This window comes from Saimiri boliviensis, chromosome 16 (assembly GCF_048565385.1).
Source record: "Saimiri boliviensis isolate mSaiBol1 chromosome 16, mSaiBol1.pri, whole genome shotgun sequence".
In the NCBI taxonomy this organism is placed as follows: Eukaryota; Metazoa; Chordata; class Mammalia; order Primates; family Cebidae; genus Saimiri; species Saimiri boliviensis.
In genome coordinates, this window is record NC_133464.1 from 73,774,773 (window position 1) to 73,790,966 (window position 16,194).

Here is a 16,194-nt window from a genome sequence, read left to right on the forward strand (position 1 = left end):
ACACTATACTACAGATAAGAGAGGGGATCACCCGCCATCTAGAGAAAAAGGCAGGGATTTCTTAGATATTAGAAAATGAAAAAGTGGCTCTTCTAAAAGAATCTATAGTCAATGATCATGAACTATCCAATACTTTTTAAAAAAGTTAGACATTTCTTAATAGCCTTAATTCTATCTTATTGACACACTACAATATTTTATATTAAAAATACTCTTGAGGAAGGAAGGTACTGGATTATACATTGCCTGGAAATGGGTAAGAACCTAGGTAAACAAATACACATTATATATTGTCTTGCTACTTAATTTATGATGTCTTTTCAATTTTCAATTTTCTAAAATAAGTTGCTCTTGCTATCCCTTGACCATAATCACATACAGCTACTTAATTTCTGATGTGCTAAAAATGACGCTGGTAACTGGCTTGAGCATGTAACACAAGCTAGTCTAACCTGTAGCCCTGGCCCAGGACAGCTTTGAATGCGGCCCAACACAAATTCGTAAACTTTTTAAAAATATTATGAGACTTTTTTTTAAGTTCATCAGCTACCATTAGTGTTAGTGTATTTTATGTGTGGCCCAAGACAATTCTTCTTCTTCCAATGTGGCCCAGGGAAGCCAAAAGATTTTAGACACTGCTGAACAAACTCAGACCTCACATTTCTGAAGAAACAGAGTTCAGGTTGTTTCTTTAGCCCAATTTTCCTTCTCTGCTTATGCTGAATAGAAAAATCTTCCACCTTCAGGGCTCATCTTTAGTTCATATCAATAAACCTTTCCATGACAATCTTATTGTTGGTACATAGGATCCATCTACTGAACCAAAGGTAATTGCTCATTTATATTCAATTTTAAGTATCAGATCATAATTTTTTATTGATTTCAAATTCAGCTGCAAAACTGGCAAGTTTCATAGATATCACTCATGAGAAATGGAACGATGTGTAAGTCTTTAGTAACCCATTAAAATGCTTAAAATATATAGTCACTAAATAACTGCCTACCAAATTAAATGTGATATAATTTCATCATGATAATTAGAATTTCATAATATTTTCAAAGGCACTGGAAAAAAAGCAACTAATCCATTCCTGGTTTTCCTATATTTTTAATCTTCTTACTACACACACCAAAAATCCTTTCAATATTGAGTATTTATAATCAGTATTCTTTAATAAGCTTCTGTATTCTCTTACCTATGTCTTTGTATCTCAACCTCAGGTTTATTATATTCAGCAGAAGAAAAGTATATTTTTCTCCTTTGTACTATTTGACTAAACTATATTAAACTGGAAAAAAATAAAAAATGTAAATGTTCAAAGGCCAAATCATTAAAAAAAAAAAAAGAAGATTGTTCTTTAGTTATGGTTCTTTCATAAGTGTTGTCTTTAGAAGTCCTGGGTTAACGCTTTGATCATATCAGTGAAGTCACTAAAATTCTTTATATTTAAGTATATGAGGTATTTAGAAAAAAGTGAATTTAAACAAACCACAAGATAATTCATGTTAGTGACCTCATCCACATATACCTAACTAAGACTTGCAGGCCTATCACTTTACATTACTTATACATCTTTAGGTTTTCAGTAAGAATAGAAATGATTTGTTAAGCATATATTTGCTTAATCATTGCTTCCAGTCAGAAAGCACTTAAATACTAAGAATTTTTTAAATGTACAGTTTCTCAATGTATAAAATGTTTTCTATTGACAGATAAGGCACAGAAAAATGCATGTGACGTCTGCTAAGCTTTACTTATAAAAACTTAAAGAAATCCTATAGGATAACATCAGTCCACTTTTCCTGGAGTATAACTTAGGGAGATTTCCTTAAAAAAATCTGGAAGTAATTAGGAACTATTATAGTACCTAAAGAAGTTTACTTAAAAACTGTATCTGCTATTCATCAAGAGCACAATACAGTAAAAATAATGTAATGAACAAATAAGTACACACAGAGAATAAGCACTTCAACCACATCTAATTGTAAAACCTTTTTTAAAAATCTGATAGAAGATAGTATCAGATCTGTGATATGCTGAAGAACCTGTAGAAGAATAAGACATTGTATTCCCTAATTGAGCACTGATTTGATATTGATTTTTTTACTTTAGTTCATTTCACTTCAAAGTGATAAGAAAACAATTTTTTATATGCTACTAACAAACTTTAATACAAATTAAAAGTGAAGAAGACTAAATAGTTTATTCTTAAATTATATTTGTATCATAAGATCTGTATCAGAAAAAAATCCAGAATACAGTAAAAAATGTTGTGGGTATTTGTGTGATGATAAATATATCATAATGATAATACTAACAGCTTATCCTAAAACTTAAATACATCTTCCATGCAGATGTAAAATCACACTGGGGGTAGACTAGATGGTATATCCCTTGGAGTTTAAAAGTTTGCCCATATGAACTGAATTATCCTTGACAAGTACCTTCAGACACTGTAATATGATCTCATGTAAATTTAGACCATATTTTGGGCACAAACTATTAGCAACAGTAAGTTTATTCAGGAGCTCAGATAAGACATAAAAGCTAATATCCTTAATAATATGTAGTTGCTAACAGGAAATTTCCAAAATGAAAATTAGAGGCATAAAAATAAAAGCCATCTAATGTATTGTAGCAAAGAAAAACAAAATCCAATAAAAAACCCAATATTGCATTTTTCTTTCCTTTTTTAATTCTTAGCTGCCTAGTCTCTAAGCCTCTCAAAAAAATTTATCTTTCAATGGTTTATCTAAATTTGAAAAAAGAAAAGCATATTTTATGCAAATAAATACAGTAAAAATTCTAGTTACAGAATTCTAACTTATTTTAACCAGCATTAAATCACAATATTAAAGAACTTAGCTGGATTTCTCACTGTAGAAAAATATATATCTAGCATATCAAGAAAGTAACAAAGTTATTCATTCAGATTTTGAAGAATTTTTATTAGTATTAATACTCATAAAGCTCATCATAATAACATGGAGCTTTCAAGACTTACAAAGGGCTGTCTTAAAACAAAAAGAACTCAGAACTCTGCAGCTTTCAAGATTCATCAGGATTACCTATAGCATTGGCACAGAGACTGCCCACAGAACTGTGCTAATTCTACAGGGACTGTGCTTCATTCTACAAGAGATGCATTAAGGGCTGTAGAAGAACTCTGCTTTGGAGAGAGCCATGCGAAGCAATCTCCACAGCAGCATTAACTGCATTTGTTTCTCTTTTCAGAGGTATACCAGTGCTATGTTGTCCTGGGTGAAAACAGAATATAAATTACCTTGAATTTGAGTAGTATAGAGAAACAGCACATTATTTTAAGAAACTTTGAAGGCATGTCCATTTTTTGGTATGTGTGTTCTTACAACTAAAGGCATGATTTTAAACATTCATGAAGCAATTAATGATCTACAAAGACAGTTCTATAAGCTTAATTTCACAGTAAAATGGTAAACTTCTTCCACCTGAATAAAGGAGGATTATTTGTTTCATTTAAAATATTTAGTGGAAAGCAATATTTCAGTTAAGCAGAAAATAACAAAAACAATTGGGAGCTATTTTAAAGAATAAGCATATATTTTTAAGTTACTTAAATAAGGTACATTTAATCAAATAAACACTTGAAATATTTAAAAACACTGAATTATTTTAAAAATTCAACTTAAAAATCAGATTGAGAGGCATGTTTACAATATTGCTTTGCTGAAACACTGAAAGAAAGTGCACTGCATAGAGAGCTTAAATTTCTCACTCTTCCTTTCAATCAATATCTGAGGCAAAGTTTCATCTCTAGGGCCCTTAATGGCAGGAATTCCTGGAGCCAGCAAATGAGTAATGTTAAACCTATGATTAGATGATGAGGCCATCAAAGACACTAGATCTTAATGCTACATTCCTCTTTATTTCTCTGAACTGCAGTGAAACACAGGGCTATGAAGGAGGAAATTCTAAGCCATTTTTCCATAAAAGCATTTTACAGAGCTGTGTATCATCATGAATCGAAAAGGTCCAGATAGTCTCTCGAACTCAGGACTTCAACAGTAGGTGACAAAATTTTCAAATGCCCTGCAGATGACCTCCTGCCAGGGATATTATTTTCTTTAACCTCTTCTTTATCAATAGTGTTCTTGGCTATAAAGGGGAAAATGGGCCTAATGATTTTCCTAGGAATATATTCTTGAAGAAAGCAAACCTGAAAACTGGAAATCAATTGGTAAGTTGTTTGTTTGTTTTCTTCAGTTTTGCTGATGTTTTAGAGGAACACTTGAATTCATATTGTTGTTTGCGAATTAGCTGTGGCTTTAGGCAAATCTCAGGCCAGTAATTAGGAATAGCTTAGATGTATGTTTCTTTCTATCTACTGGGGAAACTACGAATAAAGGTAATAACTGCTTATTACAAACACACACAAGCTCTTTTTTCAGTCTGATATTATAAAATATTTAACACTAATATGATAATCAGGATAATCAGGATTGCTAGGAGACTTGATAGAGCTGGTGAGAAGAAAGATCAATAGGTTCCTATTTAAGTAATCAGAAAATGTTTACGTTTATTTTTAGTTTCCTGTAATTGCCAAGAAGAAACAATACCCAACAATTACCATTTATCTGTGATTCTGACTATTAAAGATAAACAGCTCAAGTAGATTTTTAGAATTTATACTGACATATACACAAATTCGACTTAAAAAGGGGAAAGCAGGAAAGTCTTACATCAAAGACCATTTACTAATAAGCTGTATCATATACTTTGGGTATGAAATGAAAAAACTTATTTTTCATTATCTCAAATATAGAGAAGAAACAATGTAATTAATAATATATTTCAAAATTTAAATTACAATGTTTATATATATGTATTTTATATATATGGTAGGAAACAATGGAAGAATGAAAGGGTAGGAGAATAATACTGCTAAAAAGAGTAAAAGAAGGAAGAGAAAGAATAAGTCAATATTTACACGGTAAGATCATCTATATACTAATATAACTCAACATAAATTATTTTCTATATCTAAGGGATAATGGAAGTTTTAAAAAATATATAAATATACACATATATATGCACATACTTTTTATTATCAGTCACAAAATTCCTCATATAGTAATGTAATTGAGTGAATGAGATTTTGTACCTGAGAACAAAGCAGCATAACAAGCTCAACCACAGATGTGCTGGACTTCATACAGACAAGGCCTACAATAAAGAAAGGTTAAAACAAAATGAAATTACAAAGGTAGAAATCATCATTCTGAGTTAATTCATTATATAATTTTAATTTATTTTAAAAAACTTTCTTTTAAATAGAATTCCTAAGGTAAACTGAATGAAAATGTTTACCTAGCCTACATTTTTAACAACAGCTTAAAATTATTCAGACATAAAAGATGATGTGAAAATACTAAAAAACTGACTTCATGCTTTGGTTGTTTATTTCGCTGAGGCATTTTTTTACATTTAAACAAGGTAGGGAAGGTTATTGAAATTGATGAACTAGGTAGAGCTGCTATTACTCCAATTACATTTGTTATACAGTTGTCCCCGGAGCAGAGAACAATCATTGAAGATCTGCCTAAATATTGTTCCAAAAGGTAAAATTAGTCTACACATAGGTATTTCCCATAGCTTATCAATTAATAAATGATTTTATAAATAATAAAAAAGAATGTATGACTAACACATCAAGCAATGCTTATGAAATATTTTACTGTTATGCTTCCCATCTCCCCAAATAGATGCCAAAAGAAAAAAAAAACTGAATGTAATAATGTCTATGTAATAATGGCTACTACTCATTGATCACTTACCATGTGCTGGGCAATATTTAACACATTTGCACAGTGCCTTACGTGCATGGTCTCAATGATCATTATACTCGGTGACATAGTATTATTATTCCCATTCTATGGGTAAAGAATGTATTCTTCTTATAAACAGTTTAAACATTAATTCTTATTATGTGTATGGATGAAAAGTTATCAAGACTTTTTCCAATTACATGTATGACTGCTGTATAACAATGTATATGATGAGAGAGCAGATCTTAATAGGTAGTTTTCGAAGTGCCAACACAGAGAATGAGATAATCAAGTATTAATAACCATGTTGAGTGTATGCTAATTATGATGTTTGGCAATTTAAAAATATGTTCTAAAGTTTTTCACTGTTTTTAAAATTAAAGTAAATAGACTTTCCTTTTTCAAAAAAATCTCTATGTAACTAGAAGATTCAATTCATAGTTTTTACAAATGCTATCATTTCTCTTCCTCTGATGATAAATGTAATTAGTAAAAGACTCATACAGTAAGAAAGCCCACGGTCCTAACATTATTTGTTGCTAAATGGAAAGTCAAAGAGAAACCGGTTATTTTTGTTTCTTAAGGTGATTTCAATAAACAGTCTCTAATGCCTTCTAGACACTAGCATGTATATTTATTGTAGGTAGTGAATAAATACCCTTTTGTGCCCATTTTGCTAACGACCCTATCTCCTTACTGTACAGACCAACATAACAAGCTATAAAGAGGTACTAGTATTCCATCTTAACAGATCTTTGGGTAGACAGTTAACTAATGAAATAAGAGGCAGATGTGAGAAGCTCGTTTAAGAGACAATTGGTGTAACTGTTAGCAATTCTCATGCTCACGTTCTAGAGAGTCAGAAAGATTAACAGGACATTTATCAACTGTTGGCTACTCAACGATTTGAATTCTGACAAAGAAAAAAAAGTAAAAGGCCAATGATCATAATTAAACTCATGTAAATTTAGACAATAACGCTTTGATATAAAGAATTATTTGGCCGGGCGCGGTGGCTCAAGCCTGTAATCCCAGCACTTTGGGAGGCCGAGGCGGGTAGATCACGAGGTCAAGAGATGGAGACCATCCTGGTCAACATGGTGAAACCCCGTCTCCACTAAAAATACAAAAAAATTAGCTGGGCATGGTGGCACGTGCCTGTAATCCCAGCTACTCAGGAGGCTGAGGCAGGAGAATTCCCTGAGCCGAGGAGGCGGAGGCTGCGGTGAGCCGAGATCGCGCCATTGCACTCCAGCCTGGGTAACAAGAGCGAAACTCCGTTTCAAAAAAAAAAAAAAAAAAGAATTATTCACATACATTCTGTGTATGAGTTTTCAAATATGTAACAAATTGGAGTAAAATGAGAAAAAACATGAAATTACATTCATTTATCAGAGGCCAATTTTTAAATAAACTTATTTAAAAACCCCATTTAACAAGAACACTTACAGTTTTTACAGATACTATCATTCCATCATAAGAGAAATATAAACAAATGCTTCATGGAAAGACAAAATATTGATACGATAGCAAAATTGCAATTTGCAAACAGTGCTTTCAGTATTGTGTAAAAGGCCATTGTGATTTCAAGTCCATAGAACCTCACATCTTTACTAATGTGTTTTGTCTAATTAGTTTTGGATAGAAGGAAAAAAGAAAAACCATACTTGACAATGAGAACACAATCAGAGGCAAATTTGAAAGACATATCTATCTTCAAAATTACACAATTGCTTTGGTTGGAAGTATTAAAAAAAAAAGGAAGTTAACTCAATGTTTTACTAAAGACAATGAAAATACAACGACTGACTGATACTATAAATAACTCCCATGTTGTACATGCATAAGACAAATATTTTACAAGCGTTATGTCTCAAAAAATTTGAGTGTTTCCTTTTTGTATTTGGCAGGAAATTCATAATCAAAGTAACTAATTTGAGATCTCCACTTACAAGCAAAATACAGTGTTAATACTAAGGAGTTTACAGTAATAAATAGGTTATTATTTATGCCAGGCATCCCCAAACTGCAACCCGCGGGTGGGGCCATTTATCCGCCCCCGCTGCACTTCAGGAAGGGACACCTCTTTCATTAGTGGTCAGTGAGAGCACAGTATGTGGCGGCCCTCCAACGGTCTGAGGGACAGTGAACTGGCCCCCTGTGTAAAAAGTTTGGGGATGCCTGTTATACCTTCCCAAGTGTCCATATTTTAATTCAAATTAAGATTATATAAAATTTATATATAGTTTTATCATTTACAAATAACATATATATGCTGTCTCATTTGAATCTCTTAGTAATTCTTTAAACTAGTTATTATTACCTTATTTGATACGTAAAAATTAAAAAGATTTGGTGGCTAGCCAAAGGTGTGTCATCCAGTAAGTGGCGGCATTGGGACCCAAATTCAAGTCATCTAACTCAAAGCCCATTCTGTTTGATGCAGAGCTATATAAATAGTTTGGCATTCATAAGATGGCAATATATGATTATGAGAAGGGTCACAGTGGTCAATTCAAAGTTGGATGATTTTGACAGTTTTCTTCGTGAAAGTAGCTTATTGTAGGCAGACATGGCGACAAAAAGCAATAGCTTAAGCAAAAAGTACACAGGAAACAGAGAACAAACAGAAAATCTGAAAAAAAACCTTTATAGTTTAGGAGATGGATGAATAGACTTTAAGAGTGTTTAAAAGTGAGACTGAAGGGCTAGGGTAAAAAGCACAGATAGATTGAAAGAAAATTATAAACGGTTTTGAAAGATTAAATAAATAATTTAAAGCAAATTATAAAATTGGAGAAATTCTACTAAGGACTCTTTCTAACATTCCTATTCTATCATGCCAGTCTGTGCCTTGTTCAATAAGAAGTAGCCCCCAAAGGAGCTGTATTTATGTGCCTCCCCAACAAAAATATAGTTAGGAGTCTGGACAAAGTCACGGAATATTTACAACACAAAATATATATGTTCACTGGAATGAATATTCTAACCAGAATTACTGATTCAGTACTGCAAACCATACAGTTTACCAGTACAAAATGAACACCTGGAATGTAGACAATAAATGTGTGAGGGCCTATGAGGAAAGAGGCTTGTATATTTGGGAGATGTTCTACAGTAAGAAAACTGTTCATTAAGAACTTTTGAATATATTATGAACTATATTGTTGAAAGAGGAAATAGGCTCACTGAATGGCTAAGATCCAAATAACTGAGAAGATATAGATGGACTAACTTGAGGTGGTACAGATGCAGGCAGTAAATAAAACAGAGTTGAATAAACCATTATCTAAAAAAAGTGGCAGTTCTTTTGGGGTCACATCTACTAGGGGTAGGAAGTTAATTTCTTCTTTCAGAACGACACTCCCTCTGCAATAAAAAACAAAACAAAAGAAAAAACTGCCATAAATAAGAAACCAGATAAGAAATCCCAAAATGAGTGTAAAGTGAGAAACTTGGACTTTGGGACAATGCTATCTTTAACACAAACACTACTACTAAAAGGTACAAAAATACTGTTTTAATAAAAAACAGACTCTTTTGAGTCAATCTGTGGGTCTAACTTTTTACACCTGTTGAATTGAACATCCAGTTAAAAGAGCCCTAAAGCTTTAAAATACTGTTCAAAAATTCCATCTCTTGCAGAATGTTCCTCATGGTGAGAGATTAATATTACATGTTCTAGTGACAAGCAAGAAACCATGCTCTTATATTGAACCCATCTTTTAAAGGTCAAAGTTTTCTTTAAGTAAGGATCCAAGAGAGGAGACTGACAGACTAAATACTTTCAATATATTATCAATAAATATTACTTGAATCAATAAATCTATAAATCATCATTCACTATCAACTGTGGAAAACAAAATAAGATTTTGAGAAAAAATAAGAACATCATTTTTTAGAATAAGATCCCAATTCATTCAAAAGCATTTACCAAGCACATTGTCTAATGTGCCTTACACCATGGCAGGTACTAAGTGGGATGTAGGGCAGGTAATGTAAGCAAATAATCATGATAGAGAATCCTAGCAAGTTCATAGAGAATGCAGTGTGAGAAGCACAGGAAGGGTAGTAAGCAACTGTGTCTAGGAGAAGTTATGGGGAATGTGACATTTGAGTTGGATACTGCCCAGCCTATCTAAGCAAAAAAGGGAAAAAAGGGAAGGTCATTCCAGGTGACAGAAATGTTTGAGATATAAAGGAGCAGCAATAGTCAGCAAAGTGGAGTTGGAATGTTATACTGCAGGGTGTGAAGGATGAAAGGAAGTGAATGAAAATGAAGACAGGAAGCAGAGCCATACACGGCATACTATCTTGTCATCACCAGGGAGACACCACAGGATTTTAAGCACGGCGCAGAAAGAATCAGCTCTGTTTCGGAAAGACCACTTACTGTCAGCAATATAGGAAGAAATTAGTCACTAATAGTTACAAGAATGAAAGCTTGTGCTCAAGATGGTGGCAATGAAAGTAGAGATAGATTTGAAAGGCATTCTGGAGTGAGACAAAATATTTTAGACAACTATTTTAACAACTATTTTTGGGCAGAGTAAAGAAATCATCAGAGTGTGATGATGATAACTTTAACAGAGATAAGAAAAGCAAATGAAGAAGCAAGTTTGCACAAGGAAAAGTGATGAGTTTCATTCCAGACAAGATTTCTCCTTACAATAAAAGATACCAATTTATTTTCCATTCAATAGACATGACTATACTGACAATCTGAATTTTAAAAATCAACTATGCCCAGAATTAACTAGTTTTTAATCAATCTTCTAATAATTGTTAATCTTTTTGTTTTGGAGACAAAATCTTGCTCTGTCACCCAGGCTGGAGAAGAGCAGCTAATTTTTGTTAATTTTGGTGCAGACGGGGTTTCGTCATGTTACCCAAACTGATCTAAGCTCCTGAGCTCAACCAACCCACCCACCTGGGCCTCTCAAAGTGCTGGGATTACAGGCATGAGCCACCAGGCCCAGCCTATTCCCAACTTTTAAAAATCCCCAAATTAGTACAGCTGAATGGCATTGAAATAGTTTCATTTCAGTAACAAATGTTGAACAACTATAGATGTGGAAAGGAATTTTGTAGGTCCACGATGCTTGATTTGCATTAGTTTCAGTGATGTATTCTTCAAAATTCTGTTCTACACACTTTCCCCATGATATTGTGAAGCATTCTAAGACACAGGGCATTGCCATAAAGAGTGTCTTTTAGACCCCTGTAATACTTATACATCTCTATCTGCACAACAGCCATTTCGGATATTTTCTACTATTTTGCTTTTTTAACCTGAAATATGAAATTATCTTCCCATTCCCTGACTGTGTTATGCTTCTCTATGTAAAATTTACTTTCAATGTTGCCATGTAAGTCATCTAAACTTACTAAGATCTAAACCTGGCAAAACAAGCAATTGTGTGGCTTTCTAACTCAAACCCAATAAAACAAACAAAAATCAATATGAAACATCCTTTGAAATAAAAAAATGGCTTAAATTTTTATTATCACTAAAACTAATATTAAGATGTATATAGGTAGTATCAGTTACTATGTTAATCGTATATTTTAAGGTTTGCCTATGTGATCTCTCAAGTATTTTATTTTAAAACTATATTAGAAATAAACTCTAAAATTAAAACTATAATAAAATTAAGTTTTTTGACTAAAAAAAGCTTATTTTAGAAAGCTTATTTTAATATAATTAAGCCAAAAGCTTACATTCATATACAGATTACAAATTTTAATGAAAAAAAAAACCCTTCAAAATTCTGTAGAGACAGTGAGAGTTTATGCATTCATTGATTTCTTTAGCTCACTGAAAACTAAGTTATCACAAACTTATGGCAGTCTTACTTTAAAACAGCAACAAAACTTAAGTCTCTGGGAATACCAGATATATCAGGGGACAGCAAACTTTTTCTGTAAAGGCCCTGTTAGTAAATATTTTTGACTTTGGTGGCTATAAGTTTCTGTCACAACCATGGAACTCTGCCACACAGTACAAAGGCAGCCACAGACAATACATAAACAAATGAGTTTGGCTATCTTCCAAGAAAACTATTTGCTCATCCCAAGGTGTGTGTATATGTGCATGTGTGTGTTGTGTGTGTGTATCTGTGCACACGTGTCTGAGCATCAATGTGTAAGAGAAAAGGAAAAAGAGAAGACAAACATGCACATATACTCACACTTATACATCTATAGATAATAAAAATTGCAGGGGCAATTATTTTATCTGTACATCCATGATACTCTATATAATTTGGAAACCCAAAAAGCTCTGAAAATGGAAAGATTTCTTGTAAGATTATCACAAATTCAATTATCAGCAAAATTTCCCCTGAATAATGTGATGCTATTTACAATTGTTATTCTATTTATTGTCAAAATCCATATGTATTACTATAGGCATGTTAATGTGTTTTACTAGGGAGCTCTCCCTGCCTTTCCTGGAGATGCTATGAAATATATGCACTTATTACCTTTCTTAGATCCAAAATATTTGAATTGCAAAATGCATCTGGCTTGTCAAAAGTCAGAAATCAGTGGTATTATGTTACATGAGATATTCTGAAAGACTAATAAAGAAATTAATAATATTAATTTTAATTGCAATTTCAAAGTAATTTGATATTACACATTTCCCTATGGAAATTTCAGATGTTTGGAAGAACTAAAAGTCAATTTCCATATGAGAACAGTTGACTAAGTGCTTTTAAATTGTAAACCTAGAATGTTTAGATTGCTCAGAAACAAAGTTAAGTGTGAGTTACACAATACCCAAATAATCATTTTGATTGAATTATTGAAATAAACTTTCTAATTTTTTTGTCATTGTGTTACATAGCCTAGAAATCTTACTGTGAATATTTTTTTCTTTTTTATAGTTTTTTCTGCTGAGAATTTTTTACAAAATGCGAGAATTAAAGTTCATAACACTCACAGATAACTGTTCTACAAAATGACAGATTATAATACAAAAAATCTATAATGATGGTTTCTATATATAAACTAGTGATCTGATTTTAATATGAGTTGAGCTGAAGAGAATATGTTAACGGCATTATTACCAATATTATTAACATCTATTATCTGTGAAACACTGCCCCAAGTTTACTCTTTTTTAATTGATGCTATACAAATTTATTTAAGGAACTATAATCACATCACTGCTATAGGCCTTGCACTATCTATAAGAATCTATAAGAAATCCAGAAATGATACAGTCTTTGGCCTCAAAAAGCTAAGAAACCGGTTACAGAGAAAAGGCATACAAATACAGATTTATGTAAGAGTCTAAAAAATACTGTACTGAAATAAGAATTACAATAAAGTACGCCTCCAAATAACATAAAAGTTATTTTTAAATTGCATGAGAAACTTTTATTGACAGTATTAACTCAAATTTCTACTACAGAAAGTGACCTGAGTGTCTTGCCCTTTTCTTGACTTCCTAATACAATCATAAGAGCAATGAATACGGATGAAATAAAGGAAATAAGAGACATTTTGACTATCATAAATCATCTGGATCTTGCAATTCTCTTTGGGTTAAATTTAATTATAGAATCAATTGTTATTTCCGTATCACTCCTCTGCATCAACTTTCTTCATTTCCCTGAGCTCCTTGAAATTTCAAAAGCCTCAATTAAATTCTAGAACTACTGACTTATGTCTGGTTCAAATTTTAACACTGCTCAAGAAAGACTCCAGTGCTAAATGATTATTAAGAATGAAACATATGTTTTAAACATGTATACATCATTTCAAGAAATATCAATAATTAAAAGAAGGGAAAATATATCAAGTTAGTCATATGATTATATTACATAAGTAGTTATATTTAGGTAAAAATGGCTAGAGTAATGCTTCCATATTTAAAATAATTTATATTCTATAAAATATAAATCCTTTTGAGTATAGTATGCGTACATGTACAATCTGTATAGTTATAGTTTCAAACTACCTAAATTCTGATGTTATTTTATTTAAATTCTCAAATAAATATATTAAATAATTACAAGTTCACAAATATAAATAAACTTCAGGTAGCTTTTGTAGTTATGTACACCTTTAAGTTCTTTATTTTTGTATTAAAAAAAAACCACTGGTGTTTTATCTTTCAAATACTTAAATAAATGTATCATGTAAAATTCTTTTCATAAAAATGTATTCGTAAAGTCAAAGACAAAAAACAAAATCATGATTGATAAAAGGACATTATTTGATAATTACTGTAATTAAGGCATAAATTCCCCTCAAAATGGTTTCAGGCTAAGGCAGGCTCAAGTAGAGGTCAGTCAGGTGAACCTCACTTATTTCCAAAAGTACATTAACTTTGTACAATAATTATTGGTCAAATTGTTGAAATACCCTGAAAAAAACAAACTAAACTTCACCAAGTTCCATATCTGTGCTCAAAGCAATACATTGTCAAATGTGACCCAAGCCAAGTTTTCTTATTGAATCCTTCATTTAAAACAAAATGAGTAATCAGTGCAATTTCATTCATTTTTAGGAATGCAATAGGTTCTTAGAATTTCTTAGAATGTCCTTGAATTTTATAACATTGAAGATATTCTCAAAAGCCACAGAAATTATTATATGATTCAATCCAAGGAATAATTTATTGGGATAGTATGCCAAAGACGATATACAAATACAAAAAACTTACATGTCATTTAATTAACAAGATTATTTTGCCTAACTAGAAAATCCTATATCCAAATCACAATGCCCCACAATTCAGGGTGAGATCTTAAGAGTCATATACCAGAATACAGTCCAATAATGATACAATAAAGGAGCCAGTTGCTTTGTAATTAAAATGAAAATACTTTTAGTGTAAAATATTAAATCTATTATAAAGCAAAAGTAAATGGTACTTTTATTACTTAGAATCCAATTATAATACGACATTGATCTATTACAAATGAGTTATATTTTGAAATTGGATGAACTAGGAAATCTAAAAATGGCATCAAATAAATGGCAAAAAAAAGTCTTTCAAAAAGAGAACCCAGTCATTTCCAAGAGTTAAAGAATTAAAGGCATTCAAAGATTTGATTTTATAAGCAGTGTGTACACTTACCATAGGCCAGGAAACAAATATAAAACAGTTATGTTCCATGTACTAGAAAAGCCTGAATTCTAATAGAGTATACAGGTAGGTAAACAGATCAGCTTACTGCGATGAGACCAAGTATTATCTCAGAATCTTTTTAGGATTCTGACTTGGTAAGCCAGCTAAATGATGTTATTAATGTAACTCCTACTATGATTATTAGACAATGATGGAATTTGAAAATACCAATAGGAAATATTTAAGTTGAAATAATGAACAACTATTAACTTCTAGTGAAAAACTGACTTAGGGATTATTCCCGGATCAGCAATTATAAATAATATTATTCAATTTATAAAAGAAAATCTACTAAAATTAAACATCTTTTACACAAGAGGATGTAGAGCCTCAGAAATTCTCTCTATAACAAAACAAATATGTAAATGGAAAGCACACTTAATACGAGAATATTTTTCAGTTAAAATGTTTCATTGTACTGCTGTTGAAATTACCTGTATAATCATTTTAAGTAAATAGTGTATAAGCTAAAAAACATGTTTCATCAGAAAAATATAGTTGGTTGGACTTTGTATAATGAGAACAATCCTACTGAGTACAGAGAGAACAACTTTTCAGGTATGGGTAATATAACATGTAAATCCCTATAAATTAATTTAGATAGATGCACACAAATAAAATCTCTACTAGAACAAATTCCAAATAAGTTATAAGATATTCTTATATGTTAAAACTGTCCTTTAAAAAAATCAACCTGACACACTCATGATGGGCAGACGGGGGAAATGGGTAACTTCTCCGGTTTATGTCTTAGGAAATGTCCATTCCCTCAGCTTATTTTTCTCAGGCTTTTTCAGCAAGAGTTAGTTCTTGCTGGCTTATTTCTCTTGTGATCCAGTGTCCACTTACGTTGTGGTAAGTCTTCCTAATTAAGGAGCATCTGTAATGGGAAAAATTGTGTTTTGATACCTGAGAAGGAAAGACTGGAGACTGATGGTCAAAGCTGACATGCCCTGGGCCTGACCTCATAGTCTGAAACTAGAGAGCAAGGAACAACACATCTGGACAGCACAGATCAAGGTCCACGAAAGAGTCTGCCTGTATACTTTCTAATTCATTGTATTGTTTTAAACTCAAATTAGGTGACTATTACCAATAATCTGAGTGTTATTAATAAACCAGTTAGTTTTTACATTCCTCTAAATATTTGAAAGTTAGGGTTTATCCTGAGCTCTCAGAATGAGGCAATTTTATGAGTATTTCAGAATTATTTAGTCTGAATCAAAGTTTTAATTAAGTCAAAG

At 31.8% G+C, this 16,194-nt stretch overlaps 1 protein-coding gene across 17 annotated transcripts in view; it reads right to left on the reverse strand.

The window, feature by feature from the left end:
• The window catches only part of NBEA (neurobeachin), a 702,569-nt gene that overhangs the window by 362,885 nt on the left and 323,490 nt on the right, over nucleotides 1-16,194 (reverse strand). For all 17 annotated transcript variants that reach the window (XM_074387836.1, XM_074387843.1, XM_074387839.1 and 14 more), the window contains one exon: nucleotides 5,142-5,203. In XM_074387836.1, coding sequence (XP_074243937.1) covers nucleotides 5,142-5,203 — 62 coding nt within the window. The remainder of the gene's footprint in view (nucleotides 1-5,141; nucleotides 5,204-16,194) is intronic.